This window comes from Wyeomyia smithii, chromosome 2 (assembly GCF_029784165.1).
Source record: "Wyeomyia smithii strain HCP4-BCI-WySm-NY-G18 chromosome 2, ASM2978416v1, whole genome shotgun sequence".
NCBI classification, from domain to species: Eukaryota; Metazoa; Arthropoda; class Insecta; order Diptera; family Culicidae; genus Wyeomyia; species Wyeomyia smithii.
The window spans coordinates 92,378,956-92,404,430 of NC_073695.1; the positions used below are offsets into that span (position 1 = coordinate 92,378,956).

At 41.4% G+C, this 25,475-nt stretch overlaps 1 protein-coding gene across 7 annotated transcripts in view; it reads left to right on the plus strand.

The window, feature by feature from the left end:
- The window catches only part of LOC129725033 (uncharacterized), a 32,301-nt gene that overhangs the window by 3,276 nt on the left and 3,550 nt on the right, over nucleotides 1-25,475 (plus strand). For 4 of the 7 annotated variants that reach the window (XM_055680413.1, XM_055680415.1, XM_055680414.1 and 1 more), the window contains one exon: nucleotides 24,745-25,463. In XM_055680413.1, the coding sequence (XP_055536388.1) occupies nucleotides 24,745-25,463 (719 nt within the window). Of the gene's footprint in view, nucleotides 1-17,389; nucleotides 24,657-24,744; nucleotides 25,464-25,475 lie in introns of those variants that run through there. The other 3 variants (XR_008728006.1, XR_008728005.1, XM_055680411.1) reach the window with 1 other exon arrangement.

Below are 25,475 nucleotides of genomic sequence, written 5' to 3' on the forward strand. Positions count from 1 at the left end.
CCGGAGTGTGTGCCAAAGTGTACTTTTTTGCAACGCGTAGAACTTTTTCTGACATTCTGTTTCACTTAGGTTTATATGTTGTCAATAAATCAGAATTTATTTCGGGTTTATTGGTAGCCAAAGTTTGAAAATTCGCCAAGGAATCATCGAGGAATGCATTTATTAAGTATGGGTGTTGATTTTGGCGGTTTTTTCCCTGTTGGGTACTAATTTTCTTTGAGCTTGCAGCACTCTAGCAGAATTCAATCGAACATTGTGGGTGTGTAGGTCTTATTAAACCAAGCAACTTGCAAACTTGCGTTTGAAAATTTATCTGGATTAACATTGAAAAAGGTTAGCTTATTTTCACGCGGATTTTCTCTAAAAGGTTATTTATGCAGATTTTCGAATTAACGTGGTTTTTTACGCGAATTTTTGAATTAAAGCGGTTTATCAAGCGGATTTCTGAATTAACATGTTTTTAACTGTATTTGAACCTTTTTCTTATAAATCAATATATCTTAGTAAAAAATATCTGAACTTTCCTTCAAAAATATAAAAAAATGAGTTAAAGATCCTACTCTGAAAAAAATATAATTTTAAAAACAAAAAAAGATTTTAGAAAATATCGGTGATCTCAGATTTTTTTAAATAAAGTATTTTAGATAGTCAATTTAGTTGCCTAAAACGTTCTATGCGTTGCAAAATTTTTTTTTTGGCGCAACAATTTCGTTGATTTGGATATTTAGTGGTACTAAAAATTGTTTGTTGGGTAACAGATACTTTAAACTTAAACAGTTCCAAGTTAAACTAAACAATTATCAGAGAATTACCAATAGACTGCCGCTATGCATGTCCATCATATTACAAGAGTTGGCAAGCCAAAGAAAATGCATTTTATTGCAATTTCGTATCATTGCTTTTTATGAGATGGTGCAAAAAGTTTGGATATTTTTTTAAAGTTCTCCAGTACTAAGCTGTCGAATTCATCTGTTCTTGGGAAACTAAAAACTATAAATACCTTTTTAGTTACCATTATTCCTCAGAAACTCAGTGACACCCGGGGCGAACTTTTACACCACCCGCAACAATGCTAAATCTTGTCGAATAGCAGCACCCAACAAATACCTAGCGGCAAAAGCAACTCCTAGGGTAGGGTAGGAGAGGTTTCCTACTTTTGGGTCTCCTCCAGTAACCAGCCGCACTGACTTGTGCTCACCCTTATAATATCGATAATTATCGTTAACGTAAAAAAATTATCGATAATATCGATGACCAGCAATTATCGATATTATCGATAAGTATCGATAAGTTTCCCATCACTAATCAGGAGCATTAGACGCTTGTTTATGTGAAATTGCGAAACCGCTAGATTTTTTTTTAAATCGATGCTCTATGAACACCATACTTTAGGGCTGGTTGAGCTATTAAAAGATCTTTCTCAACTGCTCGAATAATATAAGATTTTTGCTTCAAAGTCAATTAAATACGTATTTCACGGGTAATTTTTCACAAAATTATGATACAACTGATTTTGAGTAACAGATATAACATTTGGTTGCCCTATCCATAAAATTGATCAATTGAATTGAGTTCATAAAACTGTACACATGCAAGGACACAAGGCACAAGCGAGGACCGACGAGATAGCCGCCCTCCGTAGCGCGTGCCTTCGCGCGAGGCGGGGCTGCAACGCGCGCGCCGATGCGTAAAGATCGGTGCGCCAAGCGGCATTCAAGTCCGCTAAGGTAACGCTTAAGAGCGCGATAGAGGCTAGTAAACGAGCCTGCTTTGATAGACTGCCAAAGTACCATTGGCCGAGCTGCAGGCCACCACGGGTCGACGCCTGGCGACCGTCGAGGCCATGCACGCGTGCGTGACCACCGATAGGTGCGTGATAGCATCAATTAGTCCTGGACCGGCAGCGGGAGCTTGCCTAGGGAGTGGTGGGGTCTCGGGCATTGGGCAGTCGATTCCCCGTAAAAGCCACGGCCACCCGTAAACAGCTTCGACGGAGCGAGTAGTGCCGCTCCCATCATCCAAATGCACTAACCTGCCTATTGGGGCTGATACCAGTAAGGTCTCAATTATGGTGTACTGGTCGCTGTGTTTTTAGGTTTTTGAGAGGGAATACGATTTTATACCACGACGTAGGGCTGGCACCTGCACCGAGCTCCCTTAGTAAAGTCGTGTGACAACGGCTTGAAACGGCGAGGTGGCATACGGCTGCAGGGGTCTCCGTCCCGTAAAACCTGGCAGGCCTTCCAGTACGTTCCGCGGTCATTGCCTGATGGGAATCAGGCAGGAGTGGGATCAGATGCCCTTTCCTGACTTACGCCGGTCGGGAGGCGTCATAGTTGCTCATGAGGGGCTATGGCGACCTCCACTAGCCATGACCTCACTGCTCCGGCATAGGCCACCATGGGACCATATAGGCGACCACCCCACCATGACCAAGGATAGCGGCTGGAAGGGGGACCCTTTTAACCAAAATGTTTACCTTTAAAATCGACGAAGAGGCGAAGGTAGTGGATGGGGCGGACGGGTTAGTGAACCCGTTTGCCTGGCGGGGCATCGCCCGGTCTCCACCGAGACTGGCCGATGCCGGTAAAGGCGGCGCACAGGTTGGTACACCTTTTGCGACACCGACAGGGGAATTCCGAGTTGGGGCAAAGGCGGGCACGCCTAAGCCAGCACCAACCGGAACGGCGAAGACTGGTGGCAAGGTGGAAACACCTAAAACCGCCAAGGAGCGGGAACAGATATCTGGGGCTATGCTACTCTCTGCGGTAGAAAGCCACATGAATAAGTTCCCAAGTGTGGAGGCGGTGTCCGTACAACTTGACGAAATACTCAAGTTCACGGACGAACGTAGCAACATATCAAAAGACCTGAAACAATGTCTTCTGTTGTTACGTATGAACGTTTGCAGCGCGAAGTCCGAGCTTTCGCAAGCCCTTAAACGGGCTAACGATGCCGAAAGCAAGGCACTCGCGCTAGAGGCGAGGCTCAACCAGCCTAAAAAAGGGAGTGCTGCAGCTGTGTCTAAATACACACAAACAGCTGCAGCATCGTTTGCCGAAGTCTGTCCAACTGAACCGACTGGCAAACGTGCGAGGGGCTCTCCGGGGGAAACGGCCCCCAGGACGCAACGAAGGCGGTTGTTCGGTGACAGCCAGGAAGCTGGCTCGTCGGTCCAGCCGAGCAAAGAACCGGCAAACGGCGAAGCCACGGATTGGACCACCGTGGTGAATAAGAAGCGGCAGAAGCGGGAACGACGCGCGAAGCGCGGCGACCGCAATAAGAAGCCGCAAGGGGCGAGTAGGCGGAGCAAGGGTGACGCGCTCATTTTCAAGACCGATGCGTCTAAGTACGCCGAAGTCTTGAAGGCCATGAGAGGCGAACCCAAGCTTAAAGACCTCGGCACGGACGTCAGGTCAATTCGTCGGTCACGCACCGGCGAGATGATCCTCGAACTCCGCAAAGAGGCGAAGGGCAAGGGCTGTGCCTATAAAAAGACGGCCCAGGAAGTGCTAGGCGAGGAGGTTCAAATCCGAGCCCTCACTCCTGAAGTGACTCTCCAGCTTAAAAATCTGGACGAGATCACCGAAGGGTGCGACATAGCACAAGCCTTCGAACGAGAGTGTGGAGTGGTAGTGACCGTAGAGGCAGTTCGTCTCCGCAGGGGCCCGGCCGGCACCCAGGTTGCTACCATAAAGCTTCCACTAGCGGAGGGTAACAAGGCCCTGAAGAAGGCCACGTTGAAGGTGGGTTGGTCGGTCTGCCCTCTGGGCACCTTCCAACAGCCTGACGTTTGCTTCAGGTGCTTTGAGCGGGGGCATAAATCCTGGTCGTGCAAAGGGCCCGACAGGTCCAATTTATGCCGCCGCTGCGGTGGCGCAGGCCACAAGGCACGGGACTGCGGTGCACCTCCCAAGTGTCTGGTATGCACCGGTAAACGGGACGCCAAACACGCCATGGGAGGCCCCAAGTGTCCGGCTGCACGGCCGGCTACTAGGCCGCAGGCCTGAGGGTGATACAGTTAAACCTGAACCACTGCTATGCGGCGCAGCAGTTGCCACACCAAGCGGCTGCTGAGTCGTTGTCGGACGTGGCCATCGTCTCGGACCCATACCGTATCCCAACCGGAAACGGTAACTGGGTATCGGACAAGTCTGGGAAGACGGCCATTTGCACGACAGGCAGGTCCCCGGTTCAGGAGATTGTGTCGACCTCCAGAGAGGGGTACGTTATTGCCAAAGTGGATGGAGTATTCTACTGCAGTTGCTATGCTCCGCCAAGTTGGTCTACCGAAACGTTCGCGCAGATGGTCGATCAAGCAACCGTGGAACTGACGGGCCTATGGCCGTTGGTGGTTGCGGGTGACTTCAACGCTTGGGCTGTCGAGTGGGGGAGTCGCTGTACAAACCAGAGGGGCCAGGTCTTGTTGGAAGCTTTGGCAAAGCTCAACTTAGACTTGGCTAACGTTGGTACAAAATGCACCTACAGTAGAAACGGTGCCGAATCGATTATCGATGTGACGTTCTGCAGCCCGGGACTGATCACGAACTGGAGGGTAGACGACAGCTATACGAATAGCGATCACCAATCGATCCGCTATGAGGTAGGCGTGCGGAAGCAAGCAGCGAGTAGGACCAATATTCCATCCTTCTACGGCTGGAAAACATTGCATTTCGATGCAGATGTTTTTGGGCAGGCAATTAGATGGAAACACGAAGGGGGGAACTGCTCCCGGATGTGGACCATCTAAATTCGATGCTGTCATGGGCGTGCGACGCCACGATGCCTAGGTCTCGTCCGCCTAGAGAGGGTAGGCCACCGACATACTGGTGGAGCGATACGATAGCAGGCCTGCGCAATGCAATGGATTAATAGGCGCCATGGGGAAGTAACCTTCCATCTGACACAGATCCTGTCAGGCCATGGCTGCTTTAGGCAGTACCTGCATAGGTTCGGGTACGCCGAGTCCCCTATGTGCCCCGCTTGTACGGGTGCGGAAGAAAGCGCAGAGCATGTGTTCTTCACATGTCCGCGCTTCGAGCGGGTACGGTACAAAATGCTGGCAATAAGTGGGATGGACACCACGCCAGAGAATATAGTGCGTAGGATGTACGAAAATAGGGGAATCTGGGATGCGGTCATCACGGCAGCATCACAGATCGTTAGTATTTTGCAGGGCACCAATCGACGGGAAACCATCGACGTGCCCCAGTTAGTTAACGGTTAACTAACTGGCCTGTATAGGCTGCTCTGCTACCCATAGAGGTAAGTGCGAAAAGCACGACGGGCCCTCTCCCTGAAGTAATGCCTAACGGCGGTCCCGGGGAGACCAAGGGCTTTAGCTGTCCAGCTTAGGTTGCTCAGCATGGGTAAAAGCAAACTGCCATATACCAACACGAACTCATGGGGTGACGCCTATAAGGTTGTTACAGCAAAGACCAGAGGCTCGTCAGCCCCGGAGGAGCAATCACCAGCGATGATGGAGCGGATCATTTAGGGACTCTTCCCACACCACGAGCCAAACCCCTGGCCTCCGGCTGCTGAGTCACCGCAAATAGCGAGTGACGGCAGCCGCGCAGAGGCCGAGGATGCGGCAAGGGTGACAAACAGTGAACTCATTGACGGCCATAAAGGTAGTCCCCGGGTTGTTCAGAGCGGTCATGCAGAAATGCTTAGATGACTGCCTTTTCCCGGATGGGTGCTTGAGAGGGTAATCCTCAACAGACTTGTGAGATTCACCGAGAGTGAAACCGGTGTGTCAAGCAACCAGTTCGACTTCCGTAAGGGTAAGTCCACGGTGGATGCTATTATCTACGTCACCAAGACGGCCGAGATAGCACTCCAACGTAAAAGAAGGGGCATTCGCTATTGCGCGATCGTCACGCTAGACGTGCAAAACGCGTTCAATAGCCTCAGCTGGGACTCTATAACCTACGCGCTTCGGAGTCTCGGAGTGCCGTTGCCACTGTACAAGATTCTGGAAAACTACTTTCAGAATCGAGTGCTAGTCTACAACACACATGAGGCTCAGAAATGCGTCCCGATTACCGCAGGAGTACCGCAAGGTTCCATCCTAGGTCCGGTACTGTGTGTATAACCGTGTGCTGGAGCTAAAGCTCCCACCGGGAGCGGTGATTATGGGCTTCGCAGACCATATAACTCTAGAGGTCTACGGTGAGTCGATCAGCGAGGTCGAGTTGAAAGCCGCGCTATCCTAACGCGTAGTTGAGGATTGGATGCACTCAAGGAAACTGGAGTTAGCGCATCACAAAACGGAGGTCATCGTGGTAAACAACCGCAAATCGGAACAGAAGGCGGCGATCAGTGCCAGTGGATGCACTATCGCCTCGAAGCGATCCTTGAAGCTCTTAGGGGTGATGGTCGATGACAAGCTCACGTTCGGGAACCACATCGACTACGCCTGCAAGGAAGCTTCCACGACTATAGTGGCATTATCGCGCATGATGTCGAGTAGCTCGGCGGTATTTAGCAGCAGGCGTAAGCTGCTAGCTAGCGTGGCAACGTCCATACTCACGGTACTTCCAGTTACCGCAGTAAACTGGAAAGCACCTACAGGCTCATGTGCCTGAGGGTCGCCTGCGCGTATCGAACCGTGTCATACGAGGCAATATGCGTCCTGGCTGGCATGATCCATCCCGAAGATAGCCGGTTGGATCGAGAGGCGCCATGGGGAAGGTAACTTTCACCTGACACAGATACTGTTAGGCCATGGCTGCTTTAAGCAGTACCTGCACAAGTTTGGGCACGCGGAGTCACCGATGTGCCCGCAATGTGCGGAGGCGAAAGAAGTCGCTGAGCATGTGATGTTTGTTTGTCCACGTTTTGCACAGGTGAGGAGCGAAATGCTGGCAATAAGCGGGCCGGATACTACTCCGGGAAACATAGTGGAAAGGATGTGCAAAGACGAGGGTACCTGGAGAGCAGTCAGCACGGCTGCTTCCCAGATTGCTCTTTCACTGCAAGGCATCAATCGACGGGACAACCGTCGAAATGCCAGTGCCCTTACTTAAGCAGCCAAGTCATTATATTATCGAATTGTCGTGGGGTGCATTAAAAGCACACTCGCCCTTCTCCCTGAAGCAATGCCTAACGGCGGTACCAGGGGGAGTAGGGCGCGAGAAAAATGGAGAACCGTAAAAAAAGGCACAAGCGAACATTATGTTTCAAGTACTTTGTACAATTGGAAGTCGAAGTACCTTATTCTTGATTAAGAACTTTTTTTAAAGCGTGATGAAAACGAAAAAAAAGTGTGAGAGAATCGAGCGTGAATTTGGCGAGTAGTGTTAAAAACGACTGTTGATAAAATCGAAAAAGCACTGCACAAGACTTGTGTAGTTTATGTTAGATAAAGTTGATAAATATCTAACAACGTTTCGGGAAATTGAAAAACAAAGGATATAATATGTATATCAAAATCCAATAATTTTAATGCTTTGTGGAAAGACTATGAACTGTATCTGTGCATACTTACAATGGCAAAAAAAATCCCATTAGCTTGAGGCTCCATTATACAGTATAAGGTGCATATTGTCTTTTCTTCAGAGATAATGCTGTTAGATTGACTACTGTTATATTTAAGGTAGAGGGAAGTAGGTAAAGACGGACACTCAGGGCTAGTAGCGAACTTGGAGCAAAATAATAGTGACTTTAGTGACTTTTTTCATTAAAATAGTGACCAAATAGAGACTAAATAGTGACCAAAAATATACAAGAGGGTTTTGAAATTTATTGTTGAACCATTCGTTGAATTTTATCTGAAATTTATGTCTTAAAAACATAGGATGTGCAATGATTTGTTCTCATAGAAAAAAGTCTAACTAAAATCTGTATCATAATTTCACATTGAAATGGTTTTAATAACACCTTGTTCAATATATTCGAATACAAGTTTTCGAGTTATAAGTGTAAATGAAAGTAAGTGAACGAATGTATGCACTCTCGAATACGGTGTGTTGGTGGTCTGTCAGTTGTATTTAGTTCTTGATGTGCGATGTAACAAATCCGGAAAGTCGTAGTAAAACGATTTTTGGCCAGTGACTGCCCTTGCACAATATTCAAACATCTCAAATCATGTGAAGCTAGGCGAGATTTCGTTTATTAAACCATCGGAAAATACAAGGAAACATTCTCTTTGGGGGATCGTTGAAAATTCTGTCGGCCACGATCAGCAAGGATGCCGCAAGTCGTAAAATTGTAACTGTTATGAAGAAGCGTGTCCGGCGAAATGATAACGTTCAGTTTGTAATTCCCACCCATCTGAGTATATCTATTGAATCGGTCCACAATATTTTGGCCGATTCTTTTAGAAAAAGTGGCTCGATAGAGTGAAAATGATACTTTCACAACTCGCTGTTCGCGAGTTCATTGTTTCTGATGAGAAACTATTTGGCCTGGAGTGTGGTGACTGGTTACACAAAACAATCGAATGTGGGCAGCAGCAAGAGACAACACTTCAGAGTTCTAAAGGAGTGTTCTTCGATTGCAGAGTACAACTTTAGTGATGGTCTCGGGAGCAATTTGCAAGCGAGTAAACTTCCTCTGATTTTCATTTACAAAGACGCCGAATTTAATGCTGTTTATTATAAAACGGTAGTTTTGGAAAAAAAACGTTACCCTGTGTCTTCGAAAACTCTTCAGAGCTAATTACTATATGTTCCAGCAAGACGGTGCATCAGCGCATACTGCGAGCTTGACTCAAGGTTGGTATAGGGACAATTTGAGGGATTTTTTGAATAGAAATAAATTGCCGTTAAGTTCACCTGATCTCAACTCAATAAACTTTTTTTTACAAAATCTCCAACTTGTAAAGCGGTTAAAGCGGTTATCCAGAAAATCTGGGAATCCGTGCCGCCTGTAACAGCTTCGAAAAGCGTTTGAAGTTGGTTAAGCTAACTAAGGGAGGGTTTTTTCAAAATATATTAAAAATAGCATTGTTCGTTCCGAAAATCTGCAAAAACAATACTGAGCCTGTTTGTCCCATCAATGATTTTCCACGCATATTTAACCCACTTGACGTTTTCTAATCAAATTCGTCCCACTAAACACTCGTTTGTTTGATCTGGAGCATGGGACAAATATGCGTAGAACGGGTTATCATTATGGAATTTCGAAATGGTATCTGGTAAACACCGGTAGGTTCGGATGATTGAAAGTAAAATCCTACGAATTGAGGCCTTAACACGACTATGCACAATATAAGCTCGAAGTTTTTGAATCCACTTCAACCAGGAGGAACAGTTGATTTGAGACAAGCAAATCAAACTACAAACGGAATTTCACGCACAACACTGGTTTAAGACGCGAGTAGCTTGTAGAATAAACCTTGCAGCTCTTAGACAATTCGTTCGGAACTATTCTGCACTGTTCACTTCGATGAGAATTTGAAAACATTGCCTGACATGAAACTTCTATGATGGAAAAGTTAACAAAAATGCCTTACAAACCGAACTGTCCAAATACAGTGATCACCCGATTATATCTCACCCTGATGATTTTTGGCGTGATAAAATAGGGAAAGTGATAAAATCGGGAAATTTTTAAAATTTTATTTTTTTTTATTGAAGATGTTAAATCAATAACTAAATACGTAAAATCAGCGACTTTATTTTTTTGGAAAATTTATCTGTACAAACATATGAAAAAAGCTGCAGTTTTTTTTTTCAAAAGTTGTCAAGGGATGAATTTGAAAAAACTGTCTGAGCTTTTATGAAAAATATTTTAAAAATCAATCGAGATCCTGTACTGAACAAAAAAATTTCAAAAACAAAAAGTGACTATAAAGAATCGATCATCACTATTTTTTTTAAAAAATTTTTTTAGATAGATAATTCAGTTGCCTAAAACCTTTCTGAACAAACCTAAAAAAATAAAAAACCTAAAAAAAATCGATGTAAAGTTGCAGATTTTTTATTCGTTCATGTTTTTGTTTGAATTGGTAAAATGAATTACTTGCTTTTTTGTAGCGCAGTACCATAAGCAAAATATTAGATGTTCTCACAACACTAAACTTTGCCGAAGACAGCATGCTGATATCCCTCACATATTGCAACCAGAAAAATCTTAAAATGTAAATAACGATTTTTAATGCCTTCTCATAGAAAACTTTATGTTGCTTGCAATATGTAAGAGATAGAAACATGATGTCTTCTGTAAAGTTTCTTGTTTTGAGATCACCTAATACTTTGCCTAAGACACCAAGCGTCTATCTTTATCTAATGAAAGAGTAAATATTCTATCTCACTTTTAGGAGGATTGATCACCCAGCTTTCTACATCAAAAGATGCGTTTTCAAATATTTTGAAACTTCTCCACTTGTTGTCATAATTATTTTTGGTATTAGTGAACTTCCTCCAAGTTTTATGTGTTTTGGGTCTTCAAAAATATGACTACAAATTGCTGTTTTTTTTTTGACATGGTTGGGAAAGACGGACACTTGGGGTGGGTAAGATGAACACTACGATGGTAAAGGTGGACACTCACAAAAAAGATGAAGTACGTTACGTATTCTTTTGATTTATGTGTCAAGTGATGGCCATACACTATTCTACGTTATTAGAGTCCATCCATACATCACGTGAACAGTTTGGAAGAGTGGGTTAGAATGAAGGCAAAAATTCACGGCCTATATGGCCTGTTCTATGATTAATATCAGCTGGTTTCTCTCGTGGGTGTATTTTGTAAACATCTGTAGTACACAACCGATATTACATGTAAAAATTCTTGGAAAATCCGTGTGTCCATCTTTCCCTATCATAGTGTGTCCGTCTTGCCCGACCTGGCTGTAAATTTTTCAAACGATCGTAGCTCTCTATCGGAACATCGAAAATCTGCTGAATTTTCACTAGAAAATCGAGGAAAGACTAATTGAACACTTTCTATCGGGAACAAATGAAAACACATAAGTTTCACGAGTTTTCCACTATTTCTCCGTGGAATGAAAATTACATCAAATAGCGCGTTCACGAAAATTTTCTTTGTTTTACTTACAAATTTGACAGTTTGCTTGCTGAAAACCGACAATGCATCTCATAAGTATGAAGAAAAGAAGGTATTCGCATAACTCAACTATCGTAATACATTCTAGTTTGTAAAATATTAAAAGTGTCTATCTTACCCGCAGCGTCCGTCTTTACCTACGTTCCGCTATAGCTTGATTTTTTTAAAGGGGGGGATTTGTTAGTAGCTTAAGTATTTATGATAAATATTAGTAAGTAATGAGTATGTGTTTCCAATCACAAATGGTGACTTCTCAACACTGTTAGAAATTTGTAATGTTAATTGTTAAGATTTGTTTGCTTTCGCAAATAGGACTTATCGTTCATAGGGATTTAAACCTACTTGTCAAAAAAAGGGAAGTAAACTTAGTTTAGAATTCCTGTTTATGAGAGGATATAAACATCTCGTATACAGTGCCTCCACAGTTATGGGTCAGCTACAATTATGGGTCACTTTTACGCAAATACGTCTATTCTCACGAAACAGAATAATTTTCATTAGCAGTGGTATTTTTTGTAACTTACTTGTAACCTCATTTATACGATTAAAATGATTTGAAGTTGAAAATGTCACTCAAAACTATAATTCTGCTCGGTGCAATAAGTGAAGTGACCCATTGTAGGGCTAGCTAGAGCTCTACCAGGACCTATGATCACTTAGAAATGAAACACACGAAGTCCTGTACGCGAACATTCCATTCGCGGAATCACCTCTTTTGGATGATAGATAAAGATGATTGATTTTATTAAGTTACAATTTTGCTTAAATATTAACCTGTGTAACTCAAAGCGGAGAGACTCTTCTCCTCCGACCTGAGTTATCGCCTATCTAGCGGTTCTATTCTAACCTATAGTATTTATTACTCTGTTTCGTTTTCGAGTTGAATTTTAGTACATATTATTATACCGCCGACGTTATAAAGCGCGGGCATCGAAGCACGTGCGAGAGCGTACGGTATTTGTTCGCGCGCTAATTGTGAGTATCCGAGAGCGCGCAAGCTCTCGGTTCCGTGCGCAACCGTGAGCGCCTAAGGGTAACCGTGAGTGACGCTGTGCCTCCGGCTTCTGTTTTGCTTATAGTTAAATTGAAAAGGTAAACATTGTGTGGCATGCTCGTTAGGATATTTACATTTCGTAAGCCACCGGTCAGTTGGCGACTCATAACTAGGAAGTTTGGTTACTGTTCTGAAGGTATCATAATAAGGATGTTTTGTTCTGTTCGGTTCAGTTTATAATACAAAAATGCCTTGATGTCGTTCTGTTCAGCCAACAATTCATAATAAGGATGCTCTAGAATGCTATGTTATTGTACCTTGGTTTTTTGCGAGTTAAGTAAACTCTTCTGCAAGCTAATGCTCTAGTTTATGTTGAAATTGTTTTGATTCTCTACAGTATTGAGTAAGCTCGGCAGCAAACTATGGTTTTTAGCCTGAATTCTGATACATCGTGACGGAACATTGGGTAATCTTCGCGGGGTGTGACGTCACATCTCCCCACTCTCCCGAGGTGGTTGTTATCGCGATGAGATAACAGCCTAATGCCTAGTCATGTTGGCTTTGTTTTTTTTTTTGTGCCTAATATTTTCTTCTTTCTTTTTTTCCTTTAATGTTCTGTACAACATATTACAAACACTTATTCGGCCCCCTATATCTCACATTGGCTGCGTGCTGGTGCTGTGTCGATTAGTCTGAGCTAAACCGGATCGATAACTGATATCTGGTTAGCTCTCGCCAATTTTTTTAGTGTTGTCTGGGATCTGTGTTGAATTGGCGGCTTCGCCGCGTTCGCGATTCCTCCCTTGGTCTAGAAACTGGAGGCTGGTGGTTGTTCTCTCTTCGATACTGCTCGAAATACCTCACCCGCCATCGACTCCCACCATCCGGTCTCCCCTTAGCGCCAACTGCTGTCTTCAGGCGACTCGGTGGCATCTTCTCGTAGTCTGTAGAGTCCGCAATCGTTAATTCGCTCATCTCGTCGTTCGGCTGCTTGATGTCTTTCTTTTATCTTACGTGCTAACCCTGCTATGCAAGTGGTGCATATATTTTTTGCTAATAATTCATCAATTCTTTTTTGGTTTGTTACTTCCTTTCCACTTGCTGGCTAAAATTACTTTTCACTCACGCACGGGCCTCTTACATTTTATTTTCTGTTCTATCTTCTACTTACAATCTATGCCCGTATTTTTTTTCTTTCGGTTAATATACTTTCAATTCTCTTCCCCTACTAAAGTGTACAATATTTTTGTGTGTATATTTTGTTTATCTGATTTTACAAAAAATAATATTTAAATGTGCATTCTTTCTTTTATTTCGTTTCACTTTTAACTTTGATATATGATGTTTTTCCAGATTAATCATCATGTTGACACATATCAATCCGATTCATCTTTAACAGGCCTTTTACTTTCTATGTTGAAATATCAGTTTAACTTGTCTTTTGGCCATTGAATAACTTTTTTTTCAATTTATTGAAAAAATCATAAATGTTTTGCTTGTTTGTTACCTTTTGGTTACATATTTTTCCATCCTCTTGCTTTTCTTTGGATATAATCTTTCATTTTCCTTACAACATTTTCACTAAAATATATCTGTTTCACACATTCTTTCATTTCTCTATCTTCGTTTTATCATGTTAAAACCGCATCGGTTAGATCTCTTCCTTTTCTTTGTCAGGTATTCTCTGTCTGTATCATAAATAAATCTTCGTTGTAAACAATCGCGTCGGTTAAATATTCATTTTATTACCTCTGTCTTCATATATCTTCTATGATCGACTTTTATCGACATTTACTTACACTTCTCCTGTTATGCAGTAGTCTGCATAATACCTCTCCCCCTTCCGTCCGAAGGTGCGACCGCCCGCTCTAGAGATTCCTGAAAGATAAGAAGGTTAGGAAATAAACGAAAACTCGCACACTCAATCATCCTGGGCCGGTTATTCCCTTGTTTTCCTTTCACTCAATTTGCACTCCCGCCAATCATTCTGGGTAACCATCCCCGTTGTCTTCATTCGCTCGTCCTTAACTAAAATTAGAATAGTCTGAATCTCCTAAAGTCAGCAGTCTCCTTGTCCGGTAGGTTTAGCCTTCTTGTCCAAAGTCTCTCCTAGTTCTATTGTTTTCCGTCATTTAAATTATCTCCATCACACAAAATTCCCTAGTACATCATCAATCGATTTTCTGCTTCTATTTCTTATTGGGCCATTAGCTATTTTGAATTATTCAAACCTCGTTTTCATGAGGTCTTTTGTTCACTATATAATTTTTCTCCTTTCTTTTTTTCCATTACAACCTTCCAGGTCATCCTAGTCCTTTAAATTCCCCAAGTTTTCTATTTATTTAACTGTTATCGGCAGGGTTCCTTGTCCCTCACGCCTTCATTCGTATTTAAATTTTTCCAACTGTGTTATGCCATTTGAGTCGCTCTTTCGGCGACTTTTCGTAATTCTTCACGCCATTTCCTTCTTTAAACCTTGTCACGCCTTTTGATTCCTGTCATTGAAAGGCTCTTGATATTTTCGGCGACTTTGTCTATTTCTTCACGCCTTAACTTCAGTATACTTTTTTGCGTTTGGTTCTGCCTATTGACTCCCGTCAATAAAATCATTCATCTTTCTCGGCGACTTTTTCTATTTCTTCACGCCTTTATATTTTATGTTCCTCTTTAATTTTTTTATTTATCGTATTTTTCCCCGCAGGTATAATATATTATCATGTTTTCCCATTCATTACTAATTTTGGCCTCGAACTTACGTAGCTTTTGGTCGGCACTTGTTAACGCGATTCTGTTGTACTGTTGTTTGTTGGGCTCATCAACAGCCGTAAGATTTCTTTGTATTTACCTGTCCGTTTTTCGTCACGGGATTTTGTGTTTGAATATATCTTGTGATATATTAGACTCAGCATGCGTTACTTCGTGTTTTCCTTCGAATTACTTAAAAAAAAAACAGCCCGTCACCCTGAGGTGCTCAGGTGCTTGCGCTGTCGTAACTTATAACATCCAATATCGTATTCCAACTCAAGTTCATATAATCAGTCATAATAACGTTTAAGTCGGTTATTATGAACTTTCTCTAAACGATTCCCATTTTTGATTACCGTGGTCATTTCACTTGAAAATTCAACTACTTCATAAGGTCCTCTCCTCATATTCTGGAGCTTTTGACCTGGTCCTGTCGGGACTGATTTCACTAAAACTAAATCGCCAAACATGGGCTGCCATTCATTTGCCTTTCTATCATGAACTTGCTTGCGCTTTTCTTTTGAATCCCTTAGGTTGGCCTTCGCGTTTGCGTGGAGGTCAAAAAATATTTTTTTCATCTCTTGTGCATATGTTTCATATTTCAAATTGTCCACTCCATTCCGCTTGTAAATGGAGGTCGGAATCCGTGCTGTGCGCCCGTACAATAATTCGAAAGGGGTGTACCCCACCCCGTTGATGAGTTTACTGAAGTATTATACTCAAACGTAAAAAATGGAAGTAATTTATCCCACGTGTGCGGTTTTCCGCTAATAAATTGCCTTAGGTAAGTTTTTAACTCACGATTTGATCTCTCCACCAAGTTAGCCTGTGGGTGATATGGGCTAGTGGTAATTTTCTTGATCTTCAAAATCTTGCACACATCTTTCATTAGTGTGCTCACAAAATTTGCACCATTATCCGTAACTAATTCTAACGGTGCCCCAAATTTGCATATATAGTTTTCCACAAAAGTTTCAGCTACTGTGTAGCTCTCTTGATTCGGCATTGGTGCCGCGATCAAGTATCTAGTCAAATCGTCTTGCATGACTAATCCATATTTGTTCCCGCTATCAGACTCGGGTAACACAACTATATCCATATAAAGTTTATCAAATGGTTCCGAAGCAGTTGTCGTAATCTGCATTGGAATCCTGTTGGACTTACAAATTTTGTTCTTCTGGCAGGACTCACACTGCCGTTCATAATTCTCAATATCTCGCTTCATAGTGGCCCACGTAAATAGTGTGCCAATCCTTTGGCGCATTCGTCGCGCTCCAACATGCCCTCCTAAGGGTGCATCGTGAAATTCTCTCAAAATTGTTTCTATCTGATCCGGCGCAACCAACGTACGCTCGCTATCAGCATTATATAGTATAATTTGCTTCTTTAGCTTACCCGCTATAAATTGAATCATTTGTAAAATCTCCCGTTGTTTGATTTTTCTAAATGATATTAAATGAATTACCCCAGCAGCTTTCACAGCCGTGGGACTTCTATTGAAACTTTCTAAAAACAGTGAAAAGAATTTCCGGCAGTCGATTAATAAATTTCCGCTGCCGTCTAATATAAAACCGCCTACTTTCTTGTCTTTTAATTTGAGTACACCATCTTCTACGTATTCTTTCAGTCCTTGTGACAGCTGATACAGGTTCTGAAGTTCTCTGTATGCCGTCCGACTGTTTAAAATGACAAGATGAGCTTCGATATTTCTCTCATCCAATATTCTCTTCGAGACTTCCACCGTCTCGTTTGGTATCAGGCCATCTGATAATGCCTGGGAAAAATCATCATACGAAATGTTGACGAGTTGTTGCTCATCCTCGTCCTCAGCGATGTCCGCAATGTCTATGGCACTCAAATGTTGTATTGTGCCCTGTAATTCATCTGAAGTGTTTTTCTGCTGCTCTAGCAGGTGTTTCTGCTGGCGCGTAATCTTTGCTATCTGCCTGTGGGGAGCACTTTCTTGCCCCTGACATGTCCCATCTGACAAACGTGACAAAAAATCTGCGACTACATTCTCGCTTCCTTGTTTGTACCTGATGCTGCATTCCAAACCCTGCAACTTCAGCCTCAGTCTTGTCAGCGTTGGAGATGTCTCTTTGAGCCTCCAAATCGCTATAAGTGGTCTGTGGTCCGTGTAAACGATAAACTTTTGACCAAAAATGTAATGTTTGAAATATTCTGTGGCCCATACAATTGCCAGTAGTTCTTTTTTTATAATATGATACCTTGTTTCTGAACCTACAAATGCCCGACTCGCGAATGCGATCGGCCGGTGCATAGATTTTTCATTTGACAAGACGGCACTGATAATCCGGACGGACTAAAACTGGCTCTGTTATCAGTGCGTTTCTAAGGAATTCGAACGCTTCCTGGCATTCTCTTCCCCACACAAATTTAGCGTCTTTCTTCAACAAATCATTGAGCGGTCTGCGTTTTTCCGCGATATTTGGGATAAATTTCCCGTAAAAATTCACTGTTCCCAAAAATGATCTTATTCCTTTCACGTTTGTGGGTGGCTTAAGGCTCTGTATGGCCTGTATATTTGCGTTTGTGGGCTTAATGCCCTTTTCACTAACGACATGCCCCAAATATTCTATCTCCCTCTTTAGAAGCTGGCATTTCGCTGGTTCAATTATGTCTACGCAAAGCTTGTAATACCTTGCGCAAGTTGTCATTGTGGTCGGCGATAGTGTCACCGAAAACTATAATATCATCGAGGTAAACAAATGCTTTCACATCCCCGATCTCAAACAAAACGGTATTCATTAGTTTTTGAAAGGACTGTTCTTCAACCCCATTGGCATTCGCGTAAATTCAAAATGGCCTTTTGGTGTGGAAAACGCCGTTTTAGCCGCATCTCGGCGATCAATCGGAACTTGATAAAAACCCGATTTTAAATCAATTGAGGAGAAATATTTTGCTCCTCCAACATTATCCAATATCTCATTTATAAGAGGTATTGGGTATACAAAAGGCTTGGTAACTTCGTTCAATGATCTGAAGTCCACAACAATTCTGTATCTTTTATTAGCGTCAGCATCCGGTTTCTTTGGTACACATAATACCGGTGCATTCCAAGGACTGGTGCTGGGTCTTATAATACCCTGCGCCCTCATTTCATCGATTTCTCTATTAATGTGCCTTTTTGTAGCTTCCGGAAATCTGTACTGTCTCTTGTTGATCGGGACTTCCGATGACGTCTCGATAGTGTGTACGGCGGCGTCAGTCGTAGTCAATCTGTCGCCTTTGAAAAAGAAAATGTCTGCGAAGCTTTCAACTATATTCTCCACTGTCTTAAATTCCATATCAGGCAAGTGGGCCAAATTTAACACTTGCCGTAGTTTTTCAATTCTTGCAATACCTTTTGACTCTGGTGTCAGCTTGTGCTCCAACAGGTCATAGTCAAGCCTCGAGTCTAGATCTAACTCGGGCATCATAATATTCTTCGAGTCAAGAAAATTATTCTTCGGCTCTTCATCCCGATATGTTTGGTGCCCTCTATTTATTTCGTTTTTGTCTACGTCAGCCTCATTGTGGGCTGTGTTGCTAGTATCTCGCAACTCGTTCTGCACAATGACTCTATTTCTGGCTGCCATATAAACATGTCGACTAAGGACTTCTTCTTTGGGCATTCTCCACGGACTCAAGTCGTCCGGACTTCTATTGCCGTGTTTCTTGAACACGATGTAATCAAAATTATTCCCAATTTGAAGCGTATGCTTCTTTAAAAACTCAGCTCCGATTATTCCGTCGCTTGGCAAATTTTCTAATATATGAAATTGTGTCGGGATTAGGAAGTCTCCGACTATTAAATCCAACGTAATTGTACCTGAGGTTCGTACAATGTTGCGGCCGATACCTCCAAAAGTAGTTACATTCTGTGTATTTACCGGTACATTGAAAAGGTTTACAATGCGTGCATTAATTATATTCGTACATGCACCTGTATCTAAGATTAAGTTTAACGTAAATTGGACATTCTGCTTAGCCAGCAGCGTTAACATTAAGTACCCTTTGACATCGTAATAGACGCGCTTAGCCACACAAGCACTGTTGTCTCTTATGTGATTGCATGCGGTCCTCCAATCGGCTATTTCTATGTTGCTGGGTTCATCTGTGCACATACGCCAGTCGACGTCCTGACACAATTCTGCGAAGTCATCGCTGAAATACTCTTGTGCAAATGGATCTTTTATAACTTGTTTTGGGAAATTTGTATCCCCCCTTCCAGTATGTCTTATACTCAAAATATTTCGGTGTCTGCGGTCGCACGGGTGATCGGACCGTCCGTTCATTGATCCGCTCTGACCATAATAATTGTGCTGCCTGTTTCTGGCATAGTTCTCCTGAATACGCCAATTCCTAGGAGCGTCGTGATTGTTATAACTTCCGATTCCCGCTATATCTTTCATAATTTCTAGTTCTGCGACTGATATGCCTATCTCTTTTGAGCCACCTTTTTCTATAACTCGTACCCGTGTGGTTGATTGAGAGAATATTTCTGCTTCTGATACAATGCTTGAGCGCGGCGTGCTGTTTTTCGAGCAATTTTAAGCCACGCAACCGGTTCTCAATATCGGTGATATGTTTGATCTCCTGTTCATAATTTTCTAAGTAATCAAGCAGCTTTTCTAATTTCAGCGCTTCTCTACCTCCGGCGGCTTCTTTCAATAAGCTGTCGTGCAGCCCTGCTATACAATGTAACCGGAGACTCACTATCATACAAGACTTCTCACATTTGTTTTCATAGAAGTCGATTTGTCTCTTAATTTTAAGTACTCTTCTTTTGTATTCAGGGAAGGTCTCATACACTCCCTGCCTCAACGTTTCTACCTGAATAATTACCGCTCCTATAGATATATTTCTAGTTCGACTACCGATCCGTCATATTCTGGGATGCACTGCATGGCATCTCTTTCTGGGAACGTGTACTCCATTTTAAAATAAGTATTACTCCTTCTGATAAAAAAGATTCTAAAGTTTCTTTTAAATAATTGTAAATTATTTCAAGCTCTTTCTAAATAATTACGATTCTATATCGCTGATATTGTATCATAAAAAATTAATAGCACTGTAAAATTATCCGTCTGCAAAGACGACTCTAAAGGCTCATGTGGCCTTCTTTCTCTTTTTTCTAGGTATCACTAACGATTCTGTTGACCAGATGTGATAACGTAGCGTGACCGACTCTAATTTCTTCGTCGCGCCATCAAAAAATCTGAACACCAAGGTTCGAACCATTTGGTGTTAAAACTTTTTTTCAATTAAATAAATACTTTTAGATTTTAATAGTAATTAAATGATTATTGAAATAATTCATGAATTAGTATTTAAACTTCCAACATTATATATCTCTGCCGTTAGTTACTATTTTCTCTACCGGCGGATATTTAACCATCGCTGCGCGCGTTGCGCTAATTGATCTAATTTTTACTTTGACCTACTCAACATTTCATCGCTACTGATTCGTTTTGCTTATGCTAGCAGCACGATCTGCCATCGGCCATTAAAATTACTGCATACAAACCGCGACCTTGACCGTGCCTGGCACAGCTTATCGCAATAACACTGTAAAATACGTCACCTATTCAACCTGGTGGCATAAGAACGGGATGACAAGCATTCTAGCATATGCTACTATACTATATAAGTGAAGACGCGATCGCAGAGGCTCTCACGCTCTTTTTATATCGCTAACGATAGCGTAGCTCCCAATTTACATACTTGCTGTATGGCTACCAGTAGTCAGCCTATACACCAGAGAGACGGGCGATCTTTATAATTTTGCATTGCCGTTATCCGTTTTGATGTTGACAGTTGCCTTAACGGTGAGTGTCTTGTCATTTCTCTTATGTATAGGTTCGCTAGCTACCAGTGAGCTAAAACTCTTTTTCAGAACAATTAAGGTGAGTTCCATGTGCGTAACTCTGTCTGTTTGCGTTCTACAATTCGTCTTGCCATCGGTGTTGCCGCAGGCACTGCTATATAATTAATCAGGTCGTGCAAATGTCAGCTAGCTTATTTCGCTGGTAGAGAGTTACATTATTTTCGCGCGAAATGAATGAACTTTTTTGTTATAGGGAAGAAAACCAAGAACTTACCGGTTAAAATTTATCTTCCTGTTGCGACAGATTCGTCTGAAAAAAAAAACAAATAAATCGAGTTCGCGTAATGTTAGGTTTCTTCCAACACTTTTTTTACACTATTTACACACTGGTAAAGAAAATCCTTATCATACACAACAACAGCTTCGCATTTGTGTTCTTGTCCATTTTTGATAATTTTTCACTTCGTCTTTACTCGTATTATTTTTGTACAATTGTTTACTTGATCATATTATTTTTCTTCCTCTTGTTCCTAGTGTGTTCTGTGCAGGTACCCACTGTGTTGCTTCATTATCACTATAATCCACTTTTACATTGTTCTTCCTTCGAGTGAGAACCAAGTTTATTTTTACACTATAAAAGTTTGTAACCAATGTTCTTCCTTACTATTTTCTGCTGTTTTTTTTTCTGTTTCTTGTGCACAATTTTTCCTCTAACACTTTTAGTTCTCGTTGCACAATATCCACTTTCGTTCAACGTCACACAATTTATACTTCGAACTATTTTATCGCGCTTTTTACCATTATCGAACACTACTTATACTTGATCTTCTTTTGACTTTATATTACCTCGCGTGGTTCGTTTCCTTTTCTAGAAACCGAAAAAAACCGCTGTCACCACCGTGTAGAGCTAGCTAGAGCTCTACCAGGACCTGTGATCACTTAGAAATCAAAAAACACACGAAGTCCTGTACGCGAACATTCCATTCGCGGAATCACCTCTTTTGGATGATAGATAAAGATGATTGATTTTATTGAGTAACAATTTTGCTTAAATATTAACCTGTGTAACTCAGAGCGGAGAGACTCTTCTCCTCCGAATTGAGTTATCGCCTATCTAGCGGTTCTATTCTAACCTATAGTATTTATTACTCTGTTTCGTTTTCGAGTTGAATTTTAGTACATATTATTATACCGCCGACGTTATAGAGCGCGGGCATCGAAGCACGTGCGAGAGCGTACGGTATTTGTTCGCGCGCTAATTGTGAGTATCCGAGAGCGCGCAAGCTCTCGGTACCGTGCGCAACCGTGAGCGCCTAAGGGTAACCGTGAGTGACGCTGTGCCTCCGGCTTCTGTTTTGCTTATAGTTAAATTGAAAAGGTAAACATTGTGTGGCATGCTCGTTAGGATATTTACATTTCGTAAGCCACCGGTCAGTTGGCGACTCATAACTAGGAAGTTTGGTTACTGTTCTGAAGGTATCATAATAAGGATGTTTTGTTCTGTTCGGTTCAGTTTATAATACAAAAATGCCTTGATGTCGTTCTGTTCAGCCAACAATTCATAATAAGGATGCTCTAGAATGCTATGTTATTGTAACTTGTTTTTTTGCGAGTTAAGTAAACTCTTCTGCAAGCTAATGCTCTAGTTTATGTTGAAATTGTTTTGATTCTCTACAGTATTGAGTAAGCTCGACAGCAAACTATGGTTTTTAGCCTGAATTCTGATACATCGTGACGGAACATTGGGTAATCTTCGCGGGGTGTGACGTCACACCATAATTGTAGTTACGTTACATTATGCGGTGCACAATTGTGGGTCAGTCCATATTTTGGCAGTTTTCATTACCTTTACATGATAATGCATCAAGACTGAATAAAATAACTTGTTATCAAGCTTTTACAACAATAAAATAACTTGCGTTATGTATTTGGACGATTTTATAGACTAAATGATTTTGAATGCTAAAAATGACCCATAATTGTGTCTTTTGCTATGTAAGTGATATTTCTCTTCCCAACCGATTTACACGCATCAACTGCAGTGAAACTAATTGTTGATCGAAAGTACGCATCAGAACACAGAGATAGATAGTAAAACATTCATAGTTGATAATTTTTCCGATTTTATATCCATTTTTGAATATTCAGACAACACGTTGACTGACCCATAATTGTAGAGGGACTGTATATGATGCATTTGGCTTGTATACTCTCAATATGCTCTTTGAAAATAATTTTTTTATCGTAAATTAGTCCCAAGTACTTAACCTTGTCAGACCAAATTAAAATAACCCCATTCATCTTGACAACGTGATTATTGTTTGGCTTGAGGAAAGAAGCCTTAGTCTTATGGGGAAAAATTATCATTTGAGTGTTAGAAGCATTGGGAGAGATTTTCCACTTTTGCAAGTAAGAACAAAAAATATCTAAACTTTACTGCAATCGACTGCATATGACACGAAAACTTTTTCTTTTTACGGAAATGCTTGTGTCATCGCAGAACAATGATTTTGTGCATCCTGGAGGCAAATCACGAAGATCTGAAGTGAATATGTTGTACAGGACTGGGCCCAAGACTGAACCTTGAGGCACACCTGCTCTGACAGGAAATCTATCAGATTTTGAATTCTGATAATCAACCTGCAGAGTTCGATCAGTAAGATAATTTTCCAAAATTTTGATTAGGAAAATTGGAAAATTAAAAGTTTGCACATTCGCAATCAAACCTTTATGCCAAACACTGTCGAATGCTTTTTCCATGTCTAAAAGAGCAGCTCCAGTGGAATAACCTTCAGATTTGTTAGCTCGTATCATATTAGTAACTCTGAGCAATTGATAAGTAGTGGAATGCCCTTGGCGAAATCCAAACTGTTCATCTGCAAAAATTGAGTTTTTGTTGATGTGAGACATCATTCTTTTAAGAATATTTCTCTCGAACAGTTTACTTATTGAAGAAAGCAAACTGATTGGTCGATAACTTGAAACTTCAGCTGGATTCTTATCCGGTTGTAAAATTGGAGTAATATTTGCATTTTTCCACAACTTGGGAAAATATGCAATTTGTAGCAGCAATTGAATATTTTTACTAGAAATTCCATTGTGCTCTCAGGGAGATGTTTGATAAATATGTTAACGATTTCAGCGTCACCAGGTGCTTTCATATTTTTGAAATTTTTAATAATTGATTTAATCTCCTTTAAGTTTGTTTTAATTATTTCTGCAGGTAAAAAATTCTGGGAAGAAATTAAGTCAAATTGACGTGTAACTTCTTTTTCAATTGGACTCACAAAATTCAAATTTGAATTATGAACACTCTCAAACTGCTGCGCAAGTCTTTGAGCCTTTTGTTCATTGGATACAAGAAAACGTTCACCATCTTTTAAAACTGGAATAGACTTTGAAGGTTTCTCAAGAATCGACAGCTTCCAAAAGGGTTTTGAATGGTTTCAATTTTTCAACTTTAGTCTCAAAATTTTGATAGCTTGATAGTATTGTGCATCTCATGATGGGATTCCACACGCGTATTGAGGGCTATTATTAGATACCATTTGTTTAGAAGGAATTTTGAAATTAAAGGGACAAGTTTCAATAGAATGAGTCTATTTGAAAGCAATCCAAGTCCGGTTCAAAAAGAATCGACTTTGCTGAATGTTTTTGCGCGCACTTGTCTAGGCACGTCCGATTCTTTTAGCAGTTAGTATCTTAAGTCTTAAGAATATACATTCTGTAATACGAAAGTTTTGTTTGATTATGATAACACCGCCTTCTCTTGACGTTTACGATTTACTCTTACGAACAGATAAATGACTAACAAACCATCTCTGTCGAGTCAGCTGAACTTTTTTCATCTTCTCTCAAAGAATTCATTGTGCTGGCATATTTGAAAGTGTACAGTTTACATTATTACATGCCTGTTTCGTACCAGTGCAGCAATTTGTTTTTCAATATTTCTAGATTTTTATAAAAGCATGCATATAAAGTGCGCAATTTTCCAAATGTACGAAATTGAGAGCCTAGTGAAATATCTTATATTCTTCCGTAGAAAAGGGCATGAAAGGAAAAAAAATGAGAGTATGATTTTATCTTTTTGATTTCTTGATGTTATTTTTTTTTTAAATTTCAATGTTATATTCAATACATAAATTGTTTCAAATTACAGTCAGATCTCGTGTTCGCTACTGGCTTAACGATATCGTCGATGAAATGCGCAAGAAAAGTCCTGCATCAGTACAAAAGTGGGTGGATTCAATACAAATTCCATCATCGACAAATGCTAGCAGTGATACTGACCCCGGCCCATCATCTAGCCAGCTAGCAGCCGAAGTACAGTTGGGTGTGGACCGTTCAGATCCTGGGGAAATAACTGGATCTAGTCTGGAGTTGGAAAACAACGAACTTGTAGTAGGAGTAGGGGGTTCCACAACCACTTCTTACGATGATTATGCTGCAGTTGAAACTTCTGTATCGAACGATGGCAAGTCGAGATCAATAAAAAACTTGCTGTCAATGAAACTTGAAAAACTCAACCGCAGCAATGTAAATTTAGAGCAAGAAAATTCTGCAACTTTAGAGCAAGAATCTTCAGCAGTAGAAGCAGAGCCTCGGAAAAGCACCTCTTTAGCATCAATCGGTAAAATTAAAATCAATGAGTTTTATGATAAATTAAGCATGAACAAAGCAAAGTATAATTTAATAAAGTCTAAGAAGCTTGATATACGTAACATGTTGGGAGCAAGTAAAGAAAATCTCACGCATCCACTACAATCCCAACGACAGGCAGAGGACTTCCAGTCGGAAGCAAAAGCTGACACCGAAGAAGGAATGGAACCCTTGCATATAGTTGAAAGCCTCGAAGAACATAAACTGCATGACTCTGAGGTAATTGTGTGT